The sequence below is a fragment of the Equus caballus genome, chromosome 11 (assembly GCF_041296265.1).
Source record: "Equus caballus isolate H_3958 breed thoroughbred chromosome 11, TB-T2T, whole genome shotgun sequence".
NCBI classification, from domain to species: domain Eukaryota; kingdom Metazoa; phylum Chordata; class Mammalia; order Perissodactyla; family Equidae; genus Equus; species Equus caballus.
In genome coordinates, this window is record NC_091694.1 from 21,604,102 (window position 1) to 21,631,562 (window position 27,461).

Below are 27,461 nucleotides of genomic sequence, written 5' to 3' on the forward strand. Positions count from 1 at the left end.
CAATACTCACGTCAGAAGCCAATGGACTGACATTTTAAAGACACTCAAGAAAGAAAACATGAACCAAGGATTTTCTATCTAGCCCAACTGAACTCCAGCTATAAAGGCCACAAATAAACTCCTGTGAACACGAAAGACCTCAGTGAGTGTTCTGCCCAGGGGCCTGTCCTGAGGAATTTACTCGTGAACGAGCTCCAACCAACCCAAATGACTGAAGATACTGGAGGGACATCTACACGAGGACTAGCAGAGGGCGCTCTATATACACACGTGCATGCGGATGTAGGTGCATATAATATGCATCCATTTATTCATAGAACTCAAATTGAGTGTGGAACATGAGACAGGCGATATGATGTGCAGTGGTCACCTACTGACCATGCAGATGTAGGACAGTTACCAAAAACTGGAGGAAAAGGAGAGAGAGCACATAAAGTAGAAAATGTTGCTGATTGCTTATGGGAATTAATGGGGAGTTTAACTATGAAGCTGAAGGAGTGGGGGACGAAGAAGTAAGCAGGTAATTTCAGTGTTTCTGAAAGTAGAGAATCAACTGACAAAAGCGAAAAAGTCAGACTCATCGGGTATTATATGAAGACGTTTATATGATAGTGACACATGTTACACATGTAGGTTTTATATCACTATTCATTATATATATATCCCTGTTTATTATATTACGTTTGTGTAGCATTATATATAATTAAACTGTATGACTAAAGACAAACATACTGACCGATGGTTTCACCAATACGTGTAATAGGCTCAACTCACCAGTAAAAAGAGAAAGATTCAGAGATTGGCTAAAAAGTAAACACCCACCGCCATGCTGCAACAAGAGACACAACTAAAACAGCCAGCTTCACAGCATTAAAAGTAAGAGGGAGAGGGACCACAGAAAATGCAAATAAAAGAAAGCAGGGGTCCCAATTTTGAGCTCAAACAAGTTCCAATCATACAAAAAGCATCACAGGAGACGAGTAGGATACTTTGTTACGGTACAGGCTACACTGGAAATGTAACTACACAGCCAACTTCCGAAACAGAAACTACAGGTGGTGCGAGAAAAGAAACAAACCAGTAATTGAAGACTTTACGCACTTGGTATTTACAGAGAGAACGTGAGGAGAAAAAGTAATAAGAATATGAAGTGATTAAACAAAATCAATAAGGTGAACCTTATAGACATGCATCAAACTCTCAGACCTTCCTCCTCTCCAAAATATCTCCTTGTTTTCAGGTGCACAATATTATTTTAATAGTGAAAGCCTGGAAACAACCCAAATCTCCACCACTAGGGCACTGGCCAAATAAGCTCTGTGATATCCACAGAATGGACTACTTTGCGGCTGAAAATGGAATGAAGAATGTCTGAACACACTTCTGTGAATTGAGCTCTGGGATTAATTATGAAGCGAATACAAGCAAGTTGGAGCAACGTATATGTTACACTACCATTTATCTACGAAACAAAGGAGGCATAAATGTGCAAAAAGAAACGCATTTATATTTACAATAGCAACGGGAAGGCAAACCTTAGACTATAAATATGACTGCCTGTGGGGGAGGGGGAGCATACATGGAAGGCACAGGAATGGAAGCAAGATTTCCTTAAATATGCTTCCCTCCGAACAATTTATTTTGAAACCAAAGATAATGTGCAAAATAAAACAAAATTTAAGGGGGCGATCAGTGGTATAGTGGTTAAGTCTGCACACTCAGCTTCATTGGCCCCAAGTTCACTGGTTCCGATCCTGGATGTGGACCTACGCACCGCTTATCAAGCCATGCTGTGGCAGGCATGCCACGTTTAAAATAGAGGAAGACGAGCATGGATGTTAGCTCAGGGCCAATTTTCCTCAGCAAAAAGAAGAGCATTGGCAGCAGATGTGAGCTCGGGGCTAATCTTCCTCAAAAGAAAAAAAAAATTATATTTAAAAAGAGATTCCTGAAATGAAAAGAAAACAACGACGGTATCCTCCACTCCACGCATGATGATACTGACATATGATTCAAATGTCCACTTCAGGTGTCTACCATCCAGCTGGAGGCAGACAGGCAAACACATTTAGGTTAGAGTCAGGTGTGTGAAGTTCGAGTGCTCCGCAATGTGCAGGAGGAGCAAAGGAGGTTTAAAGAACTGTATGTCAAGGAAAACGTAAGAGAGGAGGAGGCGTCTGGGCCGGGACTTAAAGGAAAAGCAAGAAATTCCCTATTTGACGTGAGAGAAGGAAAGCTCGAAGGAGAGACGGCACAGTCCGAGGAGTGGAATTGGCATTGCTCACACTTTGTAGACGATTACAGCATCGAGCAACCTTCACTCACTGCTCTGTGACTCTTAGAGGATGATGAGGAGCGCACTGTTCTCTGAGAGGAAAGGCAGGACCATGATCACAAAGCATCCAGCAGAAGGTCTGGCGCGTGGCAGCGCTCACCAACAGCAGCTGTTTATATTATCTCATTTCTCCCGGAAAGCATATGGGACTTAGATACTTGGATTTAGGTATCCTAATCCTTTGATGCTTTGAATAGTTGCCCAAATTGTTCATTTTTTATATATCTTATTTCAGTGCCTATAGGACAAAGAGTAAGGCTTATCTGTTTATATGCCCTTTACCTAAGCAGAATGGCTTGAATTCAAATTACTGAAAGAGGAAAGAAAAAAAATGGCTGTAAATGAAACCTCCTATATAACGTAGAATGCATTGCATATGTTGGCCTGTCAAAAGGTAGGTCAAACCCACTCATGCTGAGCATACTATACGTGAAGATTCCTGGGGGAAAATGTTTCTGTTTGTACGGAAAGTTGATCCATTGAAAAGGAGTGATTAAACACTAACTCTGAGGAGAGTCCCCCCAGATCACAGATTCGCCCCATTGTGTACACGTAACAGCAGTAATGTGTCAGTCCTCCTGTTTCCTTCTCAGCGCTCCACCTGACAGCAGCAGGCTTTTCTCCACTTTGACACAAAAAGAGACTTGGCCTTCTGATATGCATCCTCAAAGTATTATCACGGAGTCCTATAAAGAAAAGGAAAAATTGACACATGTAAGAACTCTGTAATAGAATATCATGTGATAATCCCAACTTGGAAGACACATTAGGCAGAAGAGGAAACACGAAAGCGGTTTCCCATGGCTTACCAAGATTCAGTGCATCGCTGCAGAAGAAGGAAACGAAGCTTTTCTTAGATGTTGGCATGGTTAACCTGATAAACACAATTATTAACTCAGTAATATTAATTGACTTCCCAGCAGGACAAACAAGGAAAGCCTGTTACTCATGGTAACATCAGCTACTCAGTGGAGTATAAAAGGGGAGCGGGATGGGAGACTCTCAAACTCAGGAAACCACTCTTGTGAAACCCACTCCTACCCACTTGGGGAATCCCACGCCTTCCACTGACACCATGGTCAGCTCCTGTTGTGGCTCCATCTGCTCTGACCAGGGCTGTGGCCAGGAGACCTGCTGCCGCCCCAGCTGCTGTCAGATCACCTGCTGCAGGACCACCTGCCTCCGCCCCAGCTGCAGTGAGTCCAGCTGCTGCAGGCCCCAGTGCTGCATCTCCAGCTGCTGCCAGCCCTCTTGCTCCAGTTCTAGCTGCTGCGGCTCCAGCTGCTGCCGCCCCAGCTGCTGCATCTCCAGCTGCTGCCGCCCTTCTTGCAGTGGGTCCAGTAGCTGTGGCTCTACCTGCTGCCGCCCCAGCTGCAGTGTGTCCAGCTGCTGCCGCCCCAGCTGTGATGTGTCCAGCTGCTGCAGGCCCCAGTGCTACATCTCCAGCTGCTGCCGCCCCAGCTGCAGTGTGTCCAGCTGCTGCCGCCCCAGCTGTGATGTGTCCAGCTGCTGCCAGCCCCAGTGCTGTATCTCCAGCTGCTGCCAGCCCTCTTGCTCCAGTTCTAGCTGCTGCGGCGCCAGCTGCTGCCGCCCCTCCTGCTGTCTGCGCCCAGTCTGTGGCCGGGTCTCCTGCCACACCACTTGCTACCGCCCCACCTGTGTCATCTCCACCTGCCCCCGCCCTGTGTGCTGCCCCTCCTCTTGCTGCTGAATCTCTGCCCTGTGACCACCGTCTGTCTACCTCTGTTCTCACAGATATAGACCCCACTGTTATGCTGACCTTTCGGAAACAGGGAGTGTGCTTGAGGTCACTTGACTGAATTGGGCCTCAGGATTCCATTGGGGAACCGGGTCACGCTGTTGCAGGAGACAGATGTGGTCCCGAGCACTTACGCTTAACCGAGTTTACCCTTCAACCTGACCAGTGGTGAAATCATTCTCCTGACTTCTTTTTTCTAGGGCTTTTCTGTACCCTGCTATATTTCTGTAACAAAATAAAGTTACTTCTCCCTGCATTAAAAATTCAGCGTGATTGTGGCTCCCTTGAGATTTTGTCTTCACTTTCTAGAGAAGTGTACCTGTCCTGCTCCTGCAGGACACACCACATGGTCTTATCACTTCTCCGTAAATGGTTCATTATTCACTGCCTGATTTATTCCTAGATGCCTCCTTAGTTCATGAGCAAATCACCTAAGACTATGAATGCGTCCAAGGAAAAGAACAAAGAGGTGAAACCGGGAGTTTGGCGGACTCCACGTAAATAAAAGTAAAAAGAACACAATACATGCTTCGTGGTCACATCCGCTGTCGTAGCTGCAATGTGCTATTTGGCACAGTCTGCACGTTTGTCTTCAGACTCGCGCTCCATGATACGGGTGTCATCCACGCAGCAAAACAAGTGTGTGCTGATTCTGCCCCTATTTACAATAGGACCTTAGTCCTCACGCATTTTTTCTTTTGGTAGGAGATTTCAAATCCATATACACTGCAAGGGCAGACAGGCAACCTAGAGGAGTGCAGCAGGTCCTTCACAAGACAAGGTGCTTGGTGGAAACCGTGGCATGACCACAGCAGAGAGCAGTATTGACTTCCTGTCAGGTGTTTCTGTGTGGAAACGGGGGTCAAGTGTTTTTCCTGAAAAGTGAGTCTGCTTTCATTGATCCTTCCAATGCCAAAATCTTCACTCATTCATTTAAAAAGTATTCATTGAGCATTTATTACGTGGCGACACTGTTAAAGGTGCGGCGGTAACAGCAGACAGCAACACACAAAAACTCTCTGCACTAAGGGAGCCGACACCCTAGTGGAGGTTCTCAACAAAAGTCACTGATGTGTTTACTTTTCAATATTTTTCTAGACATTTGTCTGCTCTGGTTTGTACACAGTATCTTTTCCTGTGCTTTTACTTATATGAATAAGATTGACTTTTGGAGCTTTTCTTTAGATGCAGGTATCTGTGATTCAAACGGGGACAAGGTCCTCTAAAGGACGGTTTTACTAATGATGTCCCTTACTCCACAACCTGAGACCCCCAGTAAAGCTGCATGTCTGGAGAGGAGCTAGAGGGCCGGCTCACTGAAGAAAAAGGGAATGAAGATAAATCATCAGTTACTCACTTGAGGTGAGAGCTAGACAGAAAGTTGGGCTCCCACACTCAAAACAACTCCTGAAACTAACAAGTGAATTTAACAGGGACGTGACACATAAGGTCAGTGTACACAAATTAACTGTATTTTATATACTAGCAACAAACAACGACATAGCTAAATTTAAATGTGAGAAATTCCAGTGACAAAGGCATCAAAAACATTAGATGCTGGAGGAAAAATATAGAAAAAGGTGGAAGGCCTCTGCTCCCAAAGCTGCCAACTTTTAGAAGGAGAAATTGGGGAAGTTCTAGAGAAATGGAGATATATGCCCTGTTCCTGGCTTGGCGTGCTCAATGTTAAGACGGCAGTTCTCTTTTGATATATCTAAAGATTTGATGCACTCTCAATCAAAATCTCCCGACGCTTTTCAGTAGATTCTTAGAAGCTGATTTTAAAATTTATATAGAAATGCAAAGGACCCAGCATTTCCAAAGCAATCTTGAAAAAAATGACATGAAGAAAGATGTAAAGGGTTTTGCAGGAAAAAGCGACGTAGAAAATAGGCAGAGAACATCTATAATAGATATTCAAAGAAGAAAAACTAAGCTATGAAACGGAATTAATACTAAGAACTATAATTCAAATAAAAGTCCACTGGCACACACCTGAAAAATTAGCCCACAGTGCTTAAAGTTGAGACACAACATTTAAAACTATTGTATTTTGAAGGAAAAGAAAAAAGTCTTTAAAGATCTAGGCTAAAAATCCGTCAGTTACAAGGAAAAGGCAAGTGGGTTGTGTTCACACATTTTGATGGCAATACTCACGTCAGAAGCCAATGGACTGACATTTTAAAGACACTCAAGAAAGAAAACATGAACCAAGGATTTTCTATCTAGCCCAACTGAACTCCAGCTATAAAGGCCACAAATAAACTCCTGTGAACACGAAAGACCTCAGTGAGTGTTCTGCCCAGGGGCCTGTCCTGAGGAATTTACTCGTGAACGAGCTCCAACCAACCCAAATGACTGAAGATACTGGAGGGACATCTACACGAGGACTAGCAGAGGGCGCTCTATATACACACGTGCATGCGGATGTAGGTGCATATAATATGCATCCATTTATTCATAGAACTCAAATTGAGTGTGGAACATGAGACAGGCGATATGATGTGCAGTGGTCACCTACTGACCATGCAGATGTAGGACAGTTACCAAAAACTGGAGGAAAAGGAGAGAGAGCACATAAAGTAGAAAATGTTGCTGATTGCTTATGGGAATTAATGGGGAGTTTAACTATGAAGCTGAAGGAGTGGGGGACGAAGAAGTAAGCAGGTAATTTCAGTGTTTCTGAAAGTAGAGAATCAACTGACAAAAGCGAAAAAGTCAGACTCATCGGGTATTATATGAAGACGTTTATATGATAGTGACACATGTTACACATGTAGGTTTTATATCACTATTCATTATATATATATCCCTGTTTATTATATTACGTTTGTGTAGCATTATATATAATTAAACTGTATGACTAAAGACAAACATACTGACCGATGGTTTCACCAATACGTGTAATAGGCTCAACTCACCAGTAAAAAGAGAAAGATTCAGAGATTGGCTAAAAAGTAAACACCCACCGCCATGCTGCAACAAGAGACACAACTAAAACAGCCAGCTTCACAGCATTAAAAGTAAGAGGGAGAGGGACCACAGAAAATGCAAATAAAAGAAAGCAGGGGTCCCAATTTTGAGCTCAAACAAGTTCCAATCATACAAAAAGCATCACAGGAGACGAGTAGGATACTTTGTTACGGTACAGGCTACACTGGAAATGTAACTACACAGCCAACTTCCGAAACAGAAACTACAGGTGGTGCGAGAAAAGAAACAAACCAGTAATTGAAGACTTTACGCACTTGGTATTTACAGAGAGAACGTGAGGAGAAAAAGTAATAAGAATATGAAGTGATTAAACAAAATCAATAAGGTGAACCTTATAGACATGCATCAAACTCTCAGACCTTCCTCCTCTCCAAAATATCTCCTTGTTTTCAGGTGCACAATATTATTTTAATAGTGAAAGCCTGGAAACAACCCAAATCTCCACCACTAGGGCACTGGCCAAATAAGCTCTGTGATATCCACAGAATGGACTACTTTGCGGCTGAAAATGGAATGAAGAATGTCTGAACACACTTCTGTGAATTGAGCTCTGGGATTAATTATGAAGCGAATACAAGCAAGTTGGAGCAACGTATATGTTACACTACCATTTATCTACGAAACAAAGGAGGCATAAATGTGCAAAAAGAAACGCATTTATATTTACAATAGCAACGGGAAGGCAAACCTTAGACTATAAATATGACTGCCTGTGGGGGAGGGGGAGCATACATGGAAGGCACAGGAATGGAAGCAAGATTTCCTTAAATATGCTTCCCTCCGAACAATTTATTTTGAAACCAAAGATAATGTGCAAAATAAAACAAAATTTAAGGGGGCGATCAGTGGTATAGTGGTTAAGTCTGCACACTCAGCTTCATTGGCCCCAAGTTCACTGGTTCCGATCCTGGATGTGGACCTACGCACCGCTTATCAAGCCATGCTGTGGCAGGCATGCCACGTTTAAAATAGAGGAAGACGAGCATGGATGTTAGCTCAGGGCCAATTTTCCTCAGCAAAAAGAAGAGCATTGGCAGCAGATGTGAGCTCGGGGCTAATCTTCCTCAAAAGAAAAAAAAAATTATATTTAAAAAGAGATTCCTGAAATGAAAAGAAAACAACGACGGTATCCTCCACTCCACGCATGATGATACTGACATATGATTCAAATGTCCACTTCAGGTGTCTACCATCCAGCTGGAGGCAGACAGGCAAACACATTTAGGTTAGAGTCAGGTGTGTGAAGTTCGAGTGCTCCGCAATGTGCAGGAGGAGCAAAGGAGGTTTAAAGAACTGTATGTCAAGGAAAACGTAAGAGAGGAGGAGGCGTCTGGGCCGGGACTTAAAGGAAAAGCAAGAAATTCCCTATTTGACGTGAGAGAAGGAAAGCTCGAAGGAGAGACGGCACAGTCCGAGGAGTGGAATTGGCATTGCTCACACTTTGTAGACGATTACAGCATCGAGCAACCTTCACTCACTGCTCTGTGACTCTTAGAGGATGATGAGGAGCGCACTGTTCTCTGAGAGGAAAGGCAGGACCATGATCACAAAGCATCCAGCAGAAGGTCTGGCGCGTGGCAGCGCTCACCAACAGCAGCTGTTTATATTATCTCATTTCTCCCGGAAAGCATATGGGACTTAGATACTTGGATTTAGGTATCCTAATCCTTTGATGCTTTGAATAGTTGCCCAAATTGTTCATTTTTTATATATCTTATTTCAGTGCCTATAGGACAAAGAGTAAGGCTTATCTGTTTATATGCCCTTTACCTAAGCAGAATGGCTTGAATTCAAATTACTGAAAGAGGAAAGAAAAAAAATGGCTGTAAATGAAACCTCCTATATAACGTAGAATGCATTGCATATGTTGGCCTGTCAAAAGGTAGGTCAAACCCACTCATGCTGAGCATACTATACGTGAAGATTCCTGGGGGAAAATGTTTCTGTTTGTACGGAAAGTTGATCCATTGAAAAGGAGTGATTAAACACTAACTCTGAGGAGAGTCCCCCCAGATCACAGATTCGCCCCATTGTGTACACGTAACAGCAGTAATGTGTCAGTCCTCCTGTTTCCTTCTCAGCGCTCCACCTGACAGCAGCAGGCTTTTCTCCACTTTGACACAAAAAGAGACTTGGCCTTCTGATATGCATCCTCAAAGTATTATCACGGAGTCCTATAAAGAAAAGGAAAAATTGACACATGTAAGAACTCTGTAATAGAATATCATGTGATAATCCCAACTTGGAAGACACATTAGGCAGAAGAGGAAACACGAAAGCGGTTTCCCATGGCTTACCAAGATTCAGTGCATCGCTGCAGAAGAAGGAAACGAAGCTTTTCTTAGATGTTGGCATGGTTAACCTGATAAACACAATTATTAACTCAGTAATATTAATTGACTTCCCAGCAGGACAAACAAGGAAAGCCTGTTACTCATGGTAACATCAGCTACTCAGTGGAGTATAAAAGGGGAGCGGGATGGGAGACTCTCAAACTCAGGAAACCACTCTTGTGAAACCCACTCCTACCCACTTGGGGAATCCCACGCCTTCCACTGACACCATGGTCAGCTCCTGTTGTGGCTCCATCTGCTCTGACCAGGGCTGTGGCCAGGAGACCTGCTGCCGCCCCAGCTGCTGTCAGATCACCTGCTGCAGGACCACCTGCCTCCGCCCCAGCTGCAGTGAGTCCAGCTGCTGCAGGCCCCAGTGCTGCATCTCCAGCTGCTGCCAGCCCTCTTGCTCCAGTTCTAGCTGCTGCGGCTCCAGCTGCTGCCGCCCCAGCTGCTGCATCTCCAGCTGCTGCCGCCCTTCTTGCAGTGGGTCCAGTAGCTGTGGCTCTACCTGCTGCCGCCCCAGCTGCAGTGTGTCCAGCTGCTGCCGCCCCAGCTGTGATGTGTCCAGCTGCTGCAGGCCCCAGTGCTACATCTCCAGCTGCTGCCGCCCCAGCTGCAGTGTGTCCAGCTGCTGCCGCCCCAGCTGTGATGTGTCCAGCTGCTGCCAGCCCCAGTGCTGTATCTCCAGCTGCTGCCAGCCCTCTTGCTCCAGTTCTAGCTGCTGCGGCGCCAGCTGCTGCCGCCCCTCCTGCTGTCTGCGCCCAGTCTGTGGCCGGGTCTCCTGCCACACCACTTGCTACCGCCCCACCTGTGTCATCTCCACCTGCCCCCGCCCTGTGTGCTGCCCCTCCTCTTGCTGCTGAATCTCTGCCCTGTGACCACCGTCTGTCTACCTCTGTTCTCACAGATATAGACCCCACTGTTATGCTGACCTTTCGGAAACAGGGAGTGTGCTTGAGGTCACTTGACTGAATTGGGCCTCAGGATTCCATTGGGGAACCGGGTCACGCTGTTGCAGGAGACAGATGTGGTCCCGAGCACTTACGCTTAACCGAGTTTACCCTTCAACCTGACCAGTGGTGAAATCATTCTCCTGACTTCTTTTTTCTAGGGCTTTTCTGTACCCTGCTATATTTCTGTAACAAAATAAAGTTACTTCTCCCTGCATTAAAAATTCAGCGTGATTGTGGCTCCCTTGAGATTTTGTCTTCACTTTCTAGAGAAGTGTACCTGTCCTGCTCCTGCAGGACACACCACATGGTCTTATCACTTCTCCGTAAATGGTTCATTATTCACTGCCTGATTTATTCCTAGATGCCTCCTTAGTTCATGAGCAAATCACCTAAGACTATGAATGCGTCCAAGGAAAAGAACAAAGAGGTGAAACCGGGAGTTTGGCGGACTCCACGTAAATAAAAGTAAAAAGAACACAATACATGCTTCGTGGTCACATCCGCTGTCGTAGCTGCAATGTGCTATTTGGCACAGTCTGCACGTTTGTCTTCAGACTCGCGCTCCATGATACGGGTGTCATCCACGCAGCAAAACAAGTGTGTGCTGATTCTGCCCCTATTTACAATAGGACCTTAGTCCTCACGCATTTTTTCTTTTGGTAGGAGATTTCAAATCCATATACACTGCAAGGGCAGACAGGCAACCTAGAGGAGTGCAGCAGGTCCTTCACAAGACAAGGTGCTTGGTGGAAACCGTGGCATGACCACAGCAGAGAGCAGTATTGACTTCCTGTCAGGTGTTTCTGTGTGGAAACGGGGGTCAAGTGTTTTTCCTGAAAAGTGAGTCTGCTTTCATTGATCCTTCCAATGCCAAAATCTTCACTCATTCATTTAAAAAGTATTCATTGAGCATTTATTACGTGGCGACACTGTTAAAGGTGCGGCGGTAACAGCAGACAGCAACACACAAAAACTCTCTGCACTAAGGGAGCCGACACCCTAGTGGAGGTTCTCAACAAAAGTCACTGATGTGTTTACTTTTCAATATTTTTCTAGACATTTGTCTGCTCTGGTTTGTACACAGTATCTTTTCCTGTGCTTTTACTTATATGATAAGATTGACTTTTGGAGCTTTTCTTTAGATGCAGGTATCTGTGATTCAAACGGGGACAAGGTCCTCTAAAGGACGGTTTTACTAATGATGTCCCTTACTCCACAACCTGAGACCCCCAGTAAAGCTGCATGTCTGGAGAGGAGCTAGAGGGCCGGCTCACTGAAGAAAAAGGGAATGAAGATAAATCATCAGTTACTCACTTGAGGTGAGAGCTAGACAGAAAGTTGGGCTCCCACACTCAAAACAACTCCTGAAACTAACAAGTGAACTTAACAGGGACGTGACACATAAGGTCAGTGTACACAAATTAACTGTATTTTATATACTAGCAACAAACAACGACATAGCTAAATTTAAATGTGAGAAATTCCAGTGACAAAGGCATCAAAAACATTAGATGCTGGAGGAAAAATATAGAAAAAGGTGGAAGGCCTCTGCTCCCAAAGCTGCCAACTTTTAGAAGGAGAAATTGGGGAAGTTCTAGAGAAATGGAGATATATGCCCTGTTCCTGGCTTGGCGTGCTCAATGTTAAGACGGCAGTTCTCTTTTGATATATCTAAAGATTTGATGCACTCTCAATCAAAATCTCCCGACGCTTTTCAGTAGATTCTTAGAAGCTGATTTTAAAATTTATATAGAAATGCAAAGGACCCAGCATTTCCAAAGCAATCTTGAAAAAAATGACATGAAGAAAGATGTAAAGGGTTTTGCAGGAAAAAGCGACGTAGAAAATAGGCAGAGAACATCTATAATAGATATTCAAAGAAGAAAAACTAAGCTATGAAACGGAATTAATACTAAGAACTATAATTCAAATAAAAGTCCACTGGCACACACCTGAAAAATTAGCCCACAGTGCTTAAAGTTGAGACACAACATTTAAAACTATTGTATTTTGAAGGAAAAGAAAAAAGTCTTTAAAGATCTAGGCTAAAAATCCGTCAGTTACAAGGAAAAGGCAAGTGGGTTGTGTTCACACATTTTGATGGCAATACTCACGTCAGAAGCCAATGGACTGACATTTTAAAGACACTCAAGAAAGAAAACATGAACCAAGGATTTTCTATCTAGCCCAACTGAACTCCAGCTATAAAGGCCACAAATAAACTCCTGTGAACACGAAAGACCTCAGTGAGTGTTCTGCCCAGGGGCCTGTCCTGAGGAATTTACTCGTGAACGAGCTCCAACCAACCCAAATGACTGAAGATACTGGAGGGACATCTACACGAGGACTAGCAGAGGGCGCTCTATATACACACGTGCATGCGGATGTAGGTGCATATAATATGCATCCATTTATTCATAGAACTCAAATTGAGTGTGGAACATGAGACAGGCGATATGATGTGCAGTGGTCACCTACTGACCATGCAGATGTAGGACAGTTACCAAAAACTGGAGGAAAAGGAGAGAGAGCACATAAAGTAGAAAATGTTGCTGATTGCTTATGGGAATTAATGGGGAGTTTAACTATGAAGCTGAAGGAGTGGGGGACGAAGAAGTAAGCAGGTAATTTCAGTGTTTCTGAAAGTAGAGAATCAACTGACAAAAGCGAAAAAGTCAGACTCATCGGGTATTATATGAAGACGTTTATATGATAGTGACACATGTTACACATGTAGGTTTTATATCACTATTCATTATATATATATCCCTGTTTATTATATTACGTTTGTGTAGCATTATATATAATTAAACTGTATGACTAAAGACAAACATACTGACCGATGGTTTCACCAATACGTGTAATAGGCTCAACTCACCAGTAAAAAGAGAAAGATTCAGAGATTGGCTAAAAAGTAAACACCCACCGCCATGCTGCAACAAGAGACACAACTAAAACAGCCAGCTTCACAGCATTAAAAGTAAGAGGGAGAGGGACCACAGAAAATGCAAATAAAAGAAAGCAGGGGTCCCAATTTTGAGCTCAAACAAGTTCCAATCATACAAAAAGCATCACAGGAGACGAGTAGGATACTTTGTTACGGTACAGGCTACACTGGAAATGTAACTACACAGCCAACTTCCGAAACAGAAACTACAGGTGGTGCGAGAAAAGAAACAAACCAGTAATTGAAGACTTTACGCACTTGGTATTTACAGAGAGAACGTGAGGAGAAAAAGTAATAAGAATATGAAGTGATTAAACAAAATCAATAAGGTGAACCTTATAGACATGCATCAAACTCTCAGACCTTCCTCCTCTCCAAAATATCTCCTTGTTTTCAGGTGCACAATATTATTTTAATAGTGAAAGCCTGGAAACAACCCAAATCTCCACCACTAGGGCACTGGCCAAATAAGCTCTGTGATATCCACAGAATGGACTACTTTGCGGCTGAAAATGGAATGAAGAATGTCTGAACACACTTCTGTGAATTGAGCTCTGGGATTAATTATGAAGCGAATACAAGCAAGTTGGAGCAACGTATATGTTACACTACCATTTATCTACGAAACAAAGGAGGCATAAATGTGCAAAAAGAAACGCATTTATATTTACAATAGCAACGGGAAGGCAAACCTTAGACTATAAATATGACTGCCTGTGGGGGAGGGGGAGCATACATGGAAGGCACAGGAATGGAAGCAAGATTTCCTTAAATATGCTTCCCTCCGAACAATTTATTTTGAAACCAAAGATAATGTGCAAAATAAAACAAAATTTAAGGGGGCGATCAGTGGTATAGTGGTTAAGTCTGCACACTCAGCTTCATTGGCCCCAAGTTCACTGGTTCCGATCCTGGATGTGGACCTACGCACCGCTTATCAAGCCATGCTGTGGCAGGCATGCCACGTTTAAAATAGAGGAAGACGAGCATGGATGTTAGCTCAGGGCCAATTTTCCTCAGCAAAAAGAAGAGCATTGGCAGCAGATGTGAGCTCGGGGCTAATCTTCCTCAAAAGAAAAAAAAAATTATATTTAAAAAGAGATTCCTGAAATGAAAAGAAAACAACGACGGTATCCTCCACTCCACGCATGATGATACTGACATATGATTCAAATGTCCACTTCAGGTGTCTACCATCCAGCTGGAGGCAGACAGGCAAACACATTTAGGTTAGAGTCAGGTGTGTGAAGTTCGAGTGCTCCGCAATGTGCAGGAGGAGCAAAGGAGGTTTAAAGAACTGTATGTCAAGGAAAACGTAAGAGAGGAGGAGGCGTCTGGGCCGGGACTTAAAGGAAAAGCAAGAAATTCCCTATTTGACGTGAGAGAAGGAAAGCTCGAAGGAGAGACGGCACAGTCCGAGGAGTGGAATTGGCATTGCTCACACTTTGTAGACGATTACAGCATCGAGCAACCTTCACTCACTGCTCTGTGACTCTTAGAGGATGATGAGGAGCGCACTGTTCTCTGAGAGGAAAGGCAGGACCATGATCACAAAGCATCCAGCAGAAGGTCTGGCGCGTGGCAGCGCTCACCAACAGCAGCTGTTTATATTATCTCATTTCTCCCGGAAAGCATATGGGACTTAGATACTTGGATTTAGGTATCCTAATCCTTTGATGCTTTGAATAGTTGCCCAAATTGTTCATTTTTTATATATCTTATTTCAGTGCCTATAGGACAAAGAGTAAGGCTTATCTGTTTATATGCCCTTTACCTAAGCAGAATGGCTTGAATTCAAATTACTGAAAGAGGAAAGAAAAAAAATGGCTGTAAATGAAACCTCCTATATAACGTAGAATGCATTGCATATGTTGGCCTGTCAAAAGGTAGGTCAAACCCACTCATGCTGAGCATACTATACGTGAAGATTCCTGGGGGAAAATGTTTCTGTTTGTACGGAAAGTTGATCCATTGAAAAGGAGTGATTAAACACTAACTCTGAGGAGAGTCCCCCCAGATCACAGATTCGCCCCATTGTGTACACGTAACAGCAGTAATGTGTCAGTCCTCCTGTTTCCTTCTCAGCGCTCCACCTGACAGCAGCAGGCTTTTCTCCACTTTGACACAAAAAGAGACTTGGCCTTCTGATATGCATCCTCAAAGTATTATCACGGAGTCCTATAAAGAAAAGGAAAAATTGACACATGTAAGAACTCTGTAATAGAATATCATGTGATAATCCCAACTTGGAAGACACATTAGGCAGAAGAGGAAACACGAAAGCGGTTTCCCATGGCTTACCAAGATTCAGTGCATCGCTGCAGAAGAAGGAAACGAAGCTTTTCTTAGATGTTGGCATGGTTAACCTGATAAACACAATTATTAACTCAGTAATATTAATTGACTTCCCAGCAGGACAAACAAGGAAAGCCTGTTACTCATGGTAACATCAGCTACTCAGTGGAGTATAAAAGGGGAGCGGGATGGGAGACTCTCAAACTCAGGAAACCACTCTTGTGAAACCCACTCCTACCCACTTGGGGAATCCCACGCCTTCCACTGACACCATGGTCAGCTCCTGTTGTGGCTCCATCTGCTCTGACCAGGGCTGTGGCCAGGAGACCTGCTGCCGCCCCAGCTGCTGTCAGATCACCTGCTGCAGGACCACCTGCCTCCGCCCCAGCTGCAGTGAGTCCAGCTGCTGCAGGCCCCAGTGCTGCATCTCCAGCTGCTGCCAGCCCTCTTGCTCCAGTTCTAGCTGCTGCGGCTCCAGCTGCTGCCGCCCCAGCTGCTGCATCTCCAGCTGCTGCCGCCCTTCTTGCAGTGGGTCCAGTAGCTGTGGCTCTACCTGCTGCCGCCCCAGCTGCAGTGTGTCCAGCTGCTGCCGCCCCAGCTGTGATGTGTCCAGCTGCTGCAGGCCCCAGTGCTACATCTCCAGCTGCTGCCGCCCCAGCTGCAGTGTGTCCAGCTGCTGCCGCCCCAGCTGTGATGTGTCCAGCTGCTGCCAGCCCCAGTGCTGTATCTCCAGCTGCTGCCAGCCCTCTTGCTCCAGTTCTAGCTGCTGCGGCGCCAGCTGCTGCCGCCCCTCCTGCTGTCTGCGCCCAGTCTGTGGCCGGGTCTCCTGCCACACCACTTGCTACCGCCCCACCTGTGTCATCTCCACCTGCCCCCGCCCTGTGTGCTGCCCCTCCTCTTGCTGCTGAATCTCTGCCCTGTGACCACCGTCTGTCTACCTCTGTTCTCACAGATATAGACCCCACTGTTATGCTGACCTTTCGGAAACAGGGAGTGTGCTTGAGGTCACTTGACTGAATTGGGCCTCAGGATTCCATTGGGGAACCGGGTCACGCTGTTGCAGGAGACAGATGTGGTCCCGAGCACTTACGCTTAACCGAGTTTACCCTTCAACCTGACCAGTGGTGAAATCATTCTCCTGACTTCTTTTTTCTAGGGCTTTTCTGTACCCTGCTATATTTCTGTAACAAAATAAAGTTACTTCTCCCTGCATTAAAAATTCAGCGTGATTGTGGCTCCCTTGAGATTTTGTCTTCACTTTCTAGAGAAGTGTACCTGTCCTGCTCCTGCAGGACACACCACATGGTCTTATCACTTCTCCGTAAATGGTTCATTATTCACTGCCTGATTTATTCCTAGATGCCTCCTTAGTTCATGAGCAAATCACCTAAGACTATGAATGCGTCCAAGGAAAAGAACAAAGAGGTGAAACCGGGAGTTTGGCGGACTCCACGTAAATAAAAGTAAAAAGAACACAATACATGCTTCGTGGTCACATCCGCTGTCGTAGCTGCAATGTGCTATTTGGCACAGTCTGCACGTTTGTCTTCAGACTCGCGCTCCATGATACGGGTGTCATCCACGCAGCAAAACAAGTGTGTGCTGATTCTGCCCCTATTTACAATAGGACCTTAGTCCTCACGCATTTTTTCTTTTGGTAGGAGATTTCAAATCCATATACACTGCAAGGGCAGACAGGCAACCTAGAGGAGTGCAGCAGGTCCTTCACAAGACAAGGTGCTTGGTGGAAACCGTGGCATGACCACAGCAGAGAGCAGTATTGACTTCCTGTCAGGTGTTTCTGTGTGGAAACGGGGGTCAAGTGTTTTTCCTGAAAAGTGAGTCTGCTTTCATTGATCCTTCCAATGCCAAAATCTTCACTCATTCATTTAAAAAGTATTCATTGAGCATTTATTACGTGGCGACACTGTTAAAGGTGCGGCGGTAACAGCAGACAGCAACACACAAAAACTCTCTGCACTAAGGGAGCCGACACCCTAGTGGAGGTTCTCAACAAAAGTCACTGATGTGTTTACTTTTCAATATTTTTCTAGACATTTGTCTGCTCTGGTTTGTACACAGTATCTTTTCCTGTGCTTTTACTTATATGAATAAGATTGACTTTTGGAGCTTTTCTTTAGATGCAGGTATCTGTGATTCAAACGGGGACAAGGTCCTCTAAAGGACGGTTTTACTAATGATGTCCCTTACTCCACAACCTGAGACCCCCAGTAAAGCTGCATGTCTGGAGAGGAGCTAGAGGGCCGGCTCACTGAAGAAAAAGGGAATGAAGATAAATCATCAGTTACTCACTTGAGGTGAGAGCTAGACAGAAAGTTGGGCTCCCACACTCAAAACAACTCCTGAAACTAACAAGTGAATTTAACAGGGACGTGACACATAAGGTCAGTGTACACAAATTAACTGTATTTTATATACTAGCAACAAACAACGACATAGCTAAATTTAAATGTGAGAAATTCCAGTGACAAAGGCATCAAAAACATTAGATGCTGGAGGAAAAATATAGAAAAAGGTGGAAGGCCTCTGCTCCCAAAGCTGCCAACTTTTAGAAGGAGAAATTGGGGAAGTTCTAGAGAAATGGAGATATATGCCCTGTTCCTGGCTTGGCGTGCTCAATGTTAAGACGGCAGTTCTCTTTTGATATATCTAAAGATTTGATGCACTCTCAATCAAAATCTCCCGACGCTTTTCAGTAGATTCTTAGAAGCTGATTTTAAAATTTATATAGAAATGCAAAGGACCCAGCATTTCCAAAGCAATCTTGAAAAAAATGACATGAAGAAAGATGTAAAGGGTTTTGCAGGAAAAAGCGACGTAGAAAATAGGCAGAGAACATCTATAATAGATATTCAAAGAAGAAAAACTAAGCTATGAAACGGAATTAATACTAAGAACTATAATTCAAATAAAAGTCCACTGGCACACACCTGAAAAATTAGCCCACAGTGCTTAAAGTTGAGACACAACATTTAAAACTATTGTATTTTGAAGGAAAAGAAAAAAGTCTTTAAAGATCTAGGCTAAAAATCCGTCAGTTACAAGGAAAAGGCAAGTGGGTTGTGTTCACACATTTTGATGGCAATACTCACGTCAGAAGCCAATGGACTGACATTTTAAAGACACTCAAGAAAGAAAACATGAACCAAGGATTTTCTATCTAGCCCAACTGAACTCCAGCTATAAAGGCCACAAATAAACTCCTGTGAACACGAAAGACCTCAGTGAGTGTTCTGCCCAGGGGCCTGTCCTGAGGAATTTACTCGTGAACGAGCTCCAACCAACCCAAATGACTGAAGATACTGGAGGGACATCTACACGAGGACTAGCAGAGGGCGCTCTATATACACACGTGCATGCGGATGTAGGTGCATATAATATGCATCCATTTATTCATAGAACTCAAATTGAGTGTGGAACATGAGACAGGCGATATGATGTGCAGTGGTCACCTACTGACCATGCAGATGTAGGACAGTTACCAAAAACTGGAGGAAAAGGAGAGAGAGCACATAAAGTAGAAAATGTTGCTGATTGCTTATGGGAATTAATGGGGAGTTTAACTATGAAGCTGAAGGAGTGGGGGACGAAGAAGTAAGCAGGTAATTTCAGTGTTTCTGAAAGTAGAGAATCAACTGACAAAAGCGAAAAAGTCAGACTCATCGGGTATTATATGAAGACGTTTATATGATAGTGACACATGTTACACATGTAGGTTTTATATCACTATTCATTATATATATATCCCTGTTTATTATATTACGTTTGTGTAGCATTATATATAATTAAACTGTATGACTAAAGACAAACATACTGACCGATGGTTTCACCAATACGTGTAATAGGCTCAACTCACCAGTAAAAAGAGAAAGATTCAGAGATTGGCTAAAAAGTAAACACCCACCGCCATGCTGCAACAAGAGACACAACTAAAACAGCCAGCTTCACAGCATTAAAAGTAAGAGGGAGAGGGACCACAGAAAATGCAAATAAAAGAAAGCAGGGGTCCCAATTTTGAGCTCAAACAAGTTCCAATCATACAAAAAGCATCACAGGAGACGAGTAGGATACTTTGTTACGGTACAGGCTACACTGGAAATGTAACTACACAGCCAACTTCCGAAACAGAAACTACAGGTGGTGCGAGAAAAGAAACAAACCAGTAATTGAAGACTTTACGCACTTGGTATTTACAGAGAGAACGTGAGGAGAAAAAGTAATAAGAATATGAAGTGATTAAACAAAATCAATAAGGTGAACCTTATAGACATGCATCAAACTCTCAGACCTTCCTCCTCTCCAAAATATCTCCTTGTTTTCAGGTGCACAATATTATTTTAATAGTGAAAGCCTGGAAACAACCCAAATCTCCACCACTAGGGCACTGGCCAAATAAGCTCTGTGATATCCACAGAATGGACTACTTTGCGGCTGAAAATGGAATGAAGAATGTCTGAACACACTTCTGTGAATTGAGCTCTGGGATTAATTATGAAGCGAATACAAGCAAGTTGGAGCAACGTATATGTTACACTACCATTTATCTACGAAACAAAGGAGGCATAAATGTGCAAAAAGAAACGCATTTATATTTACAATAGCAACGGGAAGGCAAACCTTAGACTATAAATATGACTGCCTGTGGGGGAGGGGGAGCATACATGGAAGGCACAGGAATGGAAGCAAGATTTCCTTAAATATGCTTCCCTCCGAACAATTTATTTTGAAACCAAAGATAATGTGCAAAATAAAACAAAATTTAAGGGGGCGATCAGTGGTATAGTGGTTAAGTCTGCACACTCAGCTTCATTGGCCCCAAGTTCACTGGTTCCGATCCTGGATGTGGACCTACGCACCGCTTATCAAGCCATGCTGTGGCAGGCATGCCACGTTTAAAATAGAGGAAGACGAGCATGGATGTTAGCTCAGGGCCAATTTTCCTCAGCAAAAAGAAGAGCATTGGCAGCAGATGTGAGCTCGGGGCTAATCTTCCTCAAAAGAAAAAAAAAATTATATTTAAAAAGAGATTCCTGAAATGAAAAGAAAACAACGACGGTATCCTCCACTCCACGCATGATGATACTGACATATGATTCAAATGTCCACTTCAGGTGTCTACCATCCAGCTGGAGGCAGACAGGCAAACACATTTAGGTTAGAGTCAGGTGTGTGAAGTTCGAGTGCTCCGCAATGTGCAGGAGGAGCAAAGGAGGTTTAAAGAACTGTATGTCAAGGAAAACGTAAGAGAGGAGGAGGCGTCTGGGCCGGGACTTAAAGGAAAAGCAAGAAATTCCCTATTTGACGTGAGAGAAGGAAAGCTCGAAGGAGAGACGGCACAGTCCGAGGAGTGGAATTGGCATTGCTCACACTTTGTAGACGATTACAGCATCGAGCAACCTTCACTCACTGCTCTGTGACTCTTAGAGGATGATGAGGAGCGCACTGTTCTCTGAGAGGAAAGGCAGGACCATGATCACAAAGCATCCAGCAGAAGGTCTGGCGCGTGGCAGCGCTCACCAACAGCAGCTGTTTATATTATCTCATTTCTCCCGGAAAGCATATGGGACTTAGATACTTGGATTTAGGTATCCTAATCCTTTGATGCTTTGAATAGTTGCCCAAATTGTTCATTTTTTATATATCTTATTTCAGTGCCTATAGGACAAAGAGTAAGGCTTATCTGTTTATATGCCCTTTACCTAAGCAGAATGGCTTGAATTCAAATTACTGAAAGAGGAAAGAAAAAAAATGGCTGTAAATGAAACCTCCTATATAACGTAGAATGCATTGCATATGTTGGCCTGTCAAAAGGTAGGTCAAACCCACTCATGCTGAGCATACTATACGTGAAGATTCCTGGGGGAAAATGTTTCTGTTTGTACGGAAAGTTGATCCATTGAAAAGGAGTGATTAAACACTAACTCTGAGGAGAGTCCCCCCAGATCACAGATTCGCCCCATTGTGTACACGTAACAGCAGTAATGTGTCAGTCCTCCTGTTTCCTTCTCAGCGCTCCACCTGACAGCAGCAGGCTTTTCTCCACTTTGACACAAAAAGAGACTTGGCCTTCTGATATGCATCCTCAAAGTATTATCACGGAGTCCTATAAAGAAAAGGAAAAATTGACACATGTAAGAACTCTGTAATAGAATATCATGTGATAATCCCAACTTGGAAGACACATTAGGCAGAAGAGGAAACACGAAAGCGGTTTCCCATGGCTTACCAAGATTCAGTGCATCGCTGCAGAAGAAGGAAACGAAGCTTTTCTTAGATGTTGGCATGGTTAACCTGATAAACACAATTATTAACTCAGTAATATTAATTGACTTCCCAGCAGGACAAACAAGGAAAGCCTGTTACTCATGGTAACATCAGCTACTCAGTGGAGTATAAAAGGGGAGCGGGATGGGAGACTCTCAAACTCAGGAAACCACTCTTGTGAAACCCACTCCTACCCACTTGGGGAATCCCACGCCTTCCACTGACACCATGGTCAGCTCCTGTTGTGGCTCCATCTGCTCTGACCAGGGCTGTGGCCAGGAGACCTGCTGCCGCCCCAGCTGCTGTCAGATCACCTGCTGCAGGACCACCTGCCTCCGCCCCAGCTGCAGTGAGTCCAGCTGCTGCAGGCCCCAGTGCTGCATCTCCAGCTGCTGCCAGCCCTCTTGCTCCAGTTCTAGCTGCTGCGGCTCCAGCTGCTGCCGCCCCAGCTGCTGCATCTCCAGCTGCTGCCGCCCTTCTTGCAGTGGGTCCAGTAGCTGTGGCTCTACCTGCTGCCGCCCCAGCTGCAGTGTGTCCAGCTGCTGCCGCCCCAGCTGTGATGTGTCCAGCTGCTGCAGGCCCCAGTGCTACATCTCCAGCTGCTGCCGCCCCAGCTGCAGTGTGTCCAGCTGCTGCCGCCCCAGCTGTGATGTGTCCAGCTGCTGCCAGCCCCAGTGCTGTATCTCCAGCTGCTGCCAGCCCTCTTGCTCCAGTTCTAGCTGCTGCGGCGCCAGCTGCTGCCGCCCCTCCTGCTGTCTGCGCCCAGTCTGTGGCCGGGTCTCCTGCCACACCACTTGCTACCGCCCCACCTGTGTCATCTCCACCTGCCCCCGCCCTGTGTGCTGCCCCTCCTCTTGCTGCTGAATCTCTGCCCTGTGACCACCGTCTGTCTACCTCTGTTCTCACAGATATAGACCCCACTGTTATGCTGACCTTTCGGAAACAGGGAGTGTGCTTGAGGTCACTTGACTGAATTGGGCCTCAGGATTCCATTGGGGAACCGGGTCACGCTGTTGCAGGAGACAGATGTGGTCCCGAGCACTTACGCTTAACCGAGTTTACCCTTCAACCTGACCAGTGGTGAAATCATTCTCCTGACTTCTTTTTTCTAGGGCTTTTCTGTACCCTGCTATATTTCTGTAACAAAATAAAGTTACTTCTCCCTGCATTAAAAATTCAGCGTGATTGTGGCTCCCTTGAGATTTTGTCTTCACTTTCTAGAGAAGTGTACCTGTCCTGTTCCTGCAGGACACACCACATGGTCTTATCACTTCTCCATAAATGGTTCATTATTCACTGCCTGATTTATTCCTAGATGCCTCCTTAGTTCATGAGCAAATCACCTAAGATTATGAATGTCTCCAAGGAAAAGAACAAAGAGGTGAAACCGGGAGTTTGGCGGACTCCACGTAAATAAAAGTAAAAAGAACACAATACGTGCTTCGTGGTCACATCCGCTGTCGTAGCTGCAATGTGCTATTTGGCACAGTCTGCACGTTTGTCTTCAGACTCGCGCTCCATGACACGGGTGTCATCCACGCAGCAAAACAAGTGTGTGCTGATTCTGCCCCTATTTACAATAGGACCTTAGTCCTCACTCATGTTTTCTTTTGATAGGAGATTTCAAATCCATATACACTGCAAAGACAGACAGGCAACCTAGAGGAGTGCAGCAGGTCCTTCACAAGACAAGGTGCTTGGTGGAAACCGTGGCATGACCACAGCAGAGAGCAGTATTGACTTCCTGTCAGGTGTTTCTGTGTGGAAACGGGGGTCAAGCGTTTTTCCTGAAAAGTGAGTCTCCTTTCATTGATCCTTCCAAATGCCAAAATCTTCACTGATTCATTTAAAAAGTATTCATTGAGCATTTATTACGTGGCGACACTGTTAAAGGTGCAGGGGTAACAGCGGAGAGCAACACACAAAAACTCTCTGCACTAAGGGAGCTGCCTCCTAGTGGAGGTTCTCAACAAAATCACTGATGTGTTTACTTTTTAGTATTTTTCTAGACATTTGTCCACTGGTTTGTACACTATATTTCTCCCTGTGCTTTATTTATATGAATGAGACTGAGCTTCGGAGCTTTTCTTTAGGTGCAGGTATCTGTGATTCAAATGAGGACACAGTCCCCTAAAAGACAGTTCCTTACTCCACAATCTGAGAGCCCCACCAAAGCTGCCTAGTTTGGAGAGGGAGCTAGGGGGCTGGCTCACTGAAGAAAGAGAGCATGAAAATAAATCATCAGTTACTCACTTGAGGTGACAACTAGACCGAAATTTGGGCTTCTACACTCCAAACAACTCAAGAAACTAACAAGTGAATTTAACAGGGACGTGACATATAAGGTCAGTGTACTCAAATTAACTGTATTTGGTATACTAGCAACAAACTACGACATAATTAAGTTTAAATGAGAGCAGTTCCATTTACAAAGGCATCAAAAACATAAGATGCTCAGAGAAAAATATACAAAACTGTGGAAGAACTCTGCCTGCAAAGCTGCACTGTTGCAGAAGGACAAATCAGGGAAGATCTAAAGGAATGGAGACACACCCCCTTCGTGGACCGGCGCGCTCAGTATCGCTAAGATGCCCATTCTCTGTCAATCATTCTAAAGATTCAATGCAATCGCAATCAAAATCCCAGTACGCTGATTAGTGGATGCTTAGAAGCTGATTTTAACATTTGTATGGAATTTCCAAACCCATCTTGAAGACTGAAATGAAGAAAGATACAAAGGGATTTTGAAGGAAAAAGTGACAGAGAAAATACACAGAGAATATCTATAATAGATCTTCAAAGAAGAAAAACAAAGCTATGAAACACAATGAATACTAAGAATTGAAATTCAAATAAAAGCTCACTTGTACACACCTGGAAAAAGCAGCCCACAGCGCTCAAAATTGAGACACAATGTTATAAAACTATTGGATTTTTTTAAAAAGAGAAACTCAATGAAGATCTAGACAAAAAATCCATGTCAGTTATAAGGAAAGGGGAAGTGGATTGTGTTCACACTTTTTGATGGCAATACTTTATGCTAGAAGGTAATGTACTAACTTTTTTTTTTTTTTTTATTAATGTTATGATAGATTACAACCTTGTGAGATTTCAGTTGTACATTTTTGTTAGTCATGTTGTGGGTACACCACTTCCCCCTCCGTACCCTCTCCCCACCCCCCCTTTTCCCTGGTAACCACCAATCAGATCTCCTTCTCAATATACTAATTTCCACCTATGAGTGGAGTCATATAGAGTTCGTCTTTCTCTGACTGACTTATTTCGCTTAACATAATACCCTCGAGGTCCATCCACATTGTTGTGAATGGGCCAATTTCGTCTTTTTTTATGGCTGAGTAGTATTCCATTGTGTATATATACCACATCTTCTTTATCCAATCATTAGTTTCTGGGCATGTAGGCTGGTTCCACGTCTTGGCTATTGTAAATAATGCTGCAATGAACATAGGGGTGCAACGGACTCTTGAGATATCTGATATCAGGTTCTTAGGATAGATACCCAGTAATGGGATGGCTGGGTCATAGGGTATTTCTATTTTTAACTTTTTGAGAAATCTCCATACTGTTTTCCATAGTGGCTGTACCAGTTTGCATTCCCACCAACAGTGTATGAGGGTTCCTCTTTCTCCACAACCTCTCCAACATTTGTCGTTCTTGGTTTTGGATGTTTTTGCCAATCTAACGGGGGTAAGGTGATATCTTAGTGTAGTTTTGATTTGCATTTCCCTGATGATTAGCGATGATGAACATCTTTTCATGTGTCTATTGGCCATATTCATATCTTCTTTTGAGAAATGTCTGTTCATGTCCTCTGCCCATTTTTTGATCGGGTTGTTTGTTTTTTTGTTGTTAAGTAGTGTGAGTTCTTTGTATATTATGGAGATTAACCCTTTGTCGGATAAGTGGCTTGTAAATATTTTTTCCCAATTAGTGAGCTGTTTTTTTGTTTCAATCCTGTTTTCCCTTGCCTTGAAGAAGCTCTTTAGTCTGATGAAGTCCCATTTGTTTATTCTTTCTATTGTTTCCCTCAACTGAGGAGTTACAGTGTCCGAAAAGATTCTTTTGAAACTGATGTCAAAGAGTGTACTGCCTATATTCTCTTCCAAAAGACTTATTGTCTCAGGCCTAATCTTTAGGTCTTTGATCCATTTTGAGTTTATTTTGGTGTGTGGTGAAAAAGAATGGTCAATTTTCAATCTTTTGCATGTGGCTGTCCAGTTTTCCCAGCACCATTTGTTGAAGAGACTTTCTTTTCTCCATTGTAGGCCCTCTGCTCCTTTGTCGAAGATTAGCTGTCCATAGATGTGTGGTTTTATCTCTGGGCTTTCAATTCTGTTCCATTGATCTGTGGACCTGTTTTTGTACCAGTACCATGCTGTTTTGATCACTGTAGCTTTGTAGTATGTTTTGAAATCGGGGATTGTGATTCCGCCGGCTTTGTTTTTCTTGCTCAGGATTGCTTTAGCAATTCGCGGTCTTTTGTTGCCCCATATGAATTTTAGGATTGTTTGTTCAATTTCTGTGAAGAATGTTCTTGGGATTCTGATTGGGATAGCATTGAATCTGTATATTGCTTTAGGTAGTATGGACATTTTAACTATGTTTATTCTTCCAATCCATGTGCAAGGGATGTCTTTCCATCTCTTTATGTCATCGCCTATTTCTTTCAAGAGAGTCTTGTAGTTTTCATTGTATAGATCCTTCACTTCCTTGGTTAAGTTTATCCCAAGGTATTTTATTCTTTTCGTTGCGATTGTGAATGGGATAGAGTGCTTGAGTTCTTTTTCTGTTAGTTTATTGTTAGTGTATAGAAATGCTACTGATTTATGCACGTTAATTTTATACCCTGCTACTTTGCTGTAGTTGTTGATTATTTCTAATAGTTTTTCTGTGGATTCTTTGGGGTTTTCTATGTATAAGATCATGTCGTCTGCAAACAACGAGAGTTTTACTTCTTCGTTACCTATTTGGATTCCTTTTATTTCTTTTTCCTGCCGAATTGCTCTGGCCAGCACCTCCAGAACTATGTTGAATAGGAGTGGTGAAAGTGGGCACCCTTGTCTTGTTCCTGTCCTCAGAGGGATGGCTTTCAGCTTTTGTCCATTGAGTATGATGTTGGCTGTGGGTCTATCATATATGGCCTTTATTATGTTGAGGTACTTTCCATCTATACCCATTTTACTGAGGGTTTTTATCATAAATGGGTGTTGGATCTTGTCGAATGCTTTCTCTGCATCTATTGAGATGATCATGTGGTTTTTGGTTTTCATTTTGTTAATGTAGTGTATCACGTTGATTGACTTGCGGATGTTGAACCATCCCTGTGTCCCTGGTATAAATCCCACTTGATCATGGTGTATAATCTTTTTGATGTATTGCTGTAATCGGTTTGCCAAAATTTTGTTGAGGATTTTTGCATCTATGTTCATCAGTGATATCGGCCTGTAGTTCTCCTTCTTTGTGTTGTCCTTGTCAGGTTTGGGGATCAGAGTGATGTTGGCTTCATAGAATGTGTTAGGGAGTTCTCCATCTTTCT

At 43.8% G+C, this 27,461-nt stretch overlaps 3 protein-coding genes across 3 annotated transcripts; all 3 read left to right on the forward strand.

The window, feature by feature from the left end:
• Positions 1-1,493: 1,493 nt before the first annotated feature.
• Positions 1,494-4,357, forward strand: LOC138916243 (keratin-associated protein 4-6-like). The gene has a single exon (XM_070227305.1). It carries the CDS (start codon positions 3,327-3,329, stop codon positions 4,044-4,046), a length of 720 nt encoding a protein of 239 aa, XP_070083406.1. The 5' UTR covers positions 1,494-3,326; the 3' UTR covers positions 4,047-4,357.
• Positions 4,358-5,189: 832 nt separating this feature from the next.
• LOC138916222 (keratin-associated protein 10-5-like) lies at positions 5,190-16,669 on the forward strand. Its single transcript, XM_070227017.1, has 3 exons — positions 5,190-10,282; positions 10,913-10,974; positions 15,799-16,669. Exons 1-3 carry the CDS (start codon positions 9,568-9,570, stop codon positions 16,525-16,527), a joined length of 1,506 nt encoding a protein of 501 aa, XP_070083118.1. The 5' UTR covers positions 5,190-9,567; the 3' UTR covers positions 16,528-16,669.
• A 1,365-nt stretch (positions 16,670-18,034) lies between these two features.
• LOC138916247 (keratin-associated protein 4-6-like) lies at positions 18,035-23,079 on the forward strand. Its single transcript, XM_070227309.1, has one exon. It carries the CDS (start codon positions 22,049-22,051, stop codon positions 22,766-22,768), a length of 720 nt encoding a protein of 239 aa, XP_070083410.1. The 5' UTR covers positions 18,035-22,048; the 3' UTR covers positions 22,769-23,079.
• The last annotated feature ends 4,382 nt before the right edge of the window (positions 23,080-27,461 follow it).

What these genes read in the sequence shown, in the direction of transcription:
- LOC138916243 (XM_070227305.1), top strand. Translation starts at nt 3,327, where the DNA reads ATGGGAGACTCTCAAACTCAGGAAACCACTCTTGTGAAACCCACTCCT.
- LOC138916222 (XM_070227017.1), top strand. Translation starts at nt 9,568, where the DNA reads ATGGGAGACTCTCAAACTCAGGAAACCACTCTTGTGAAACCCACTCCT. An exon ending in GTGCTGCCCCTCCTCTTGCT is followed by an intron (nt 10,283 to 10,912) that starts GCTGAATCTCTG and finishes TATTTGGCACAG; the next exon opens with TCTGCACGTTTGTCTTCAGA. An exon ending in TCATCCACGCAGCAAAACAA is followed by an intron (nt 10,975 to 15,798) that starts GTGTGTGCTGAT and finishes GGAGTATAAAAG; the next exon opens with GGGAGCGGGATGGGAGACTC.
- LOC138916247 (XM_070227309.1), top strand. Translation starts at nt 22,049, where the DNA reads ATGGGAGACTCTCAAACTCAGGAAACCACTCTTGTGAAACCCACTCCT.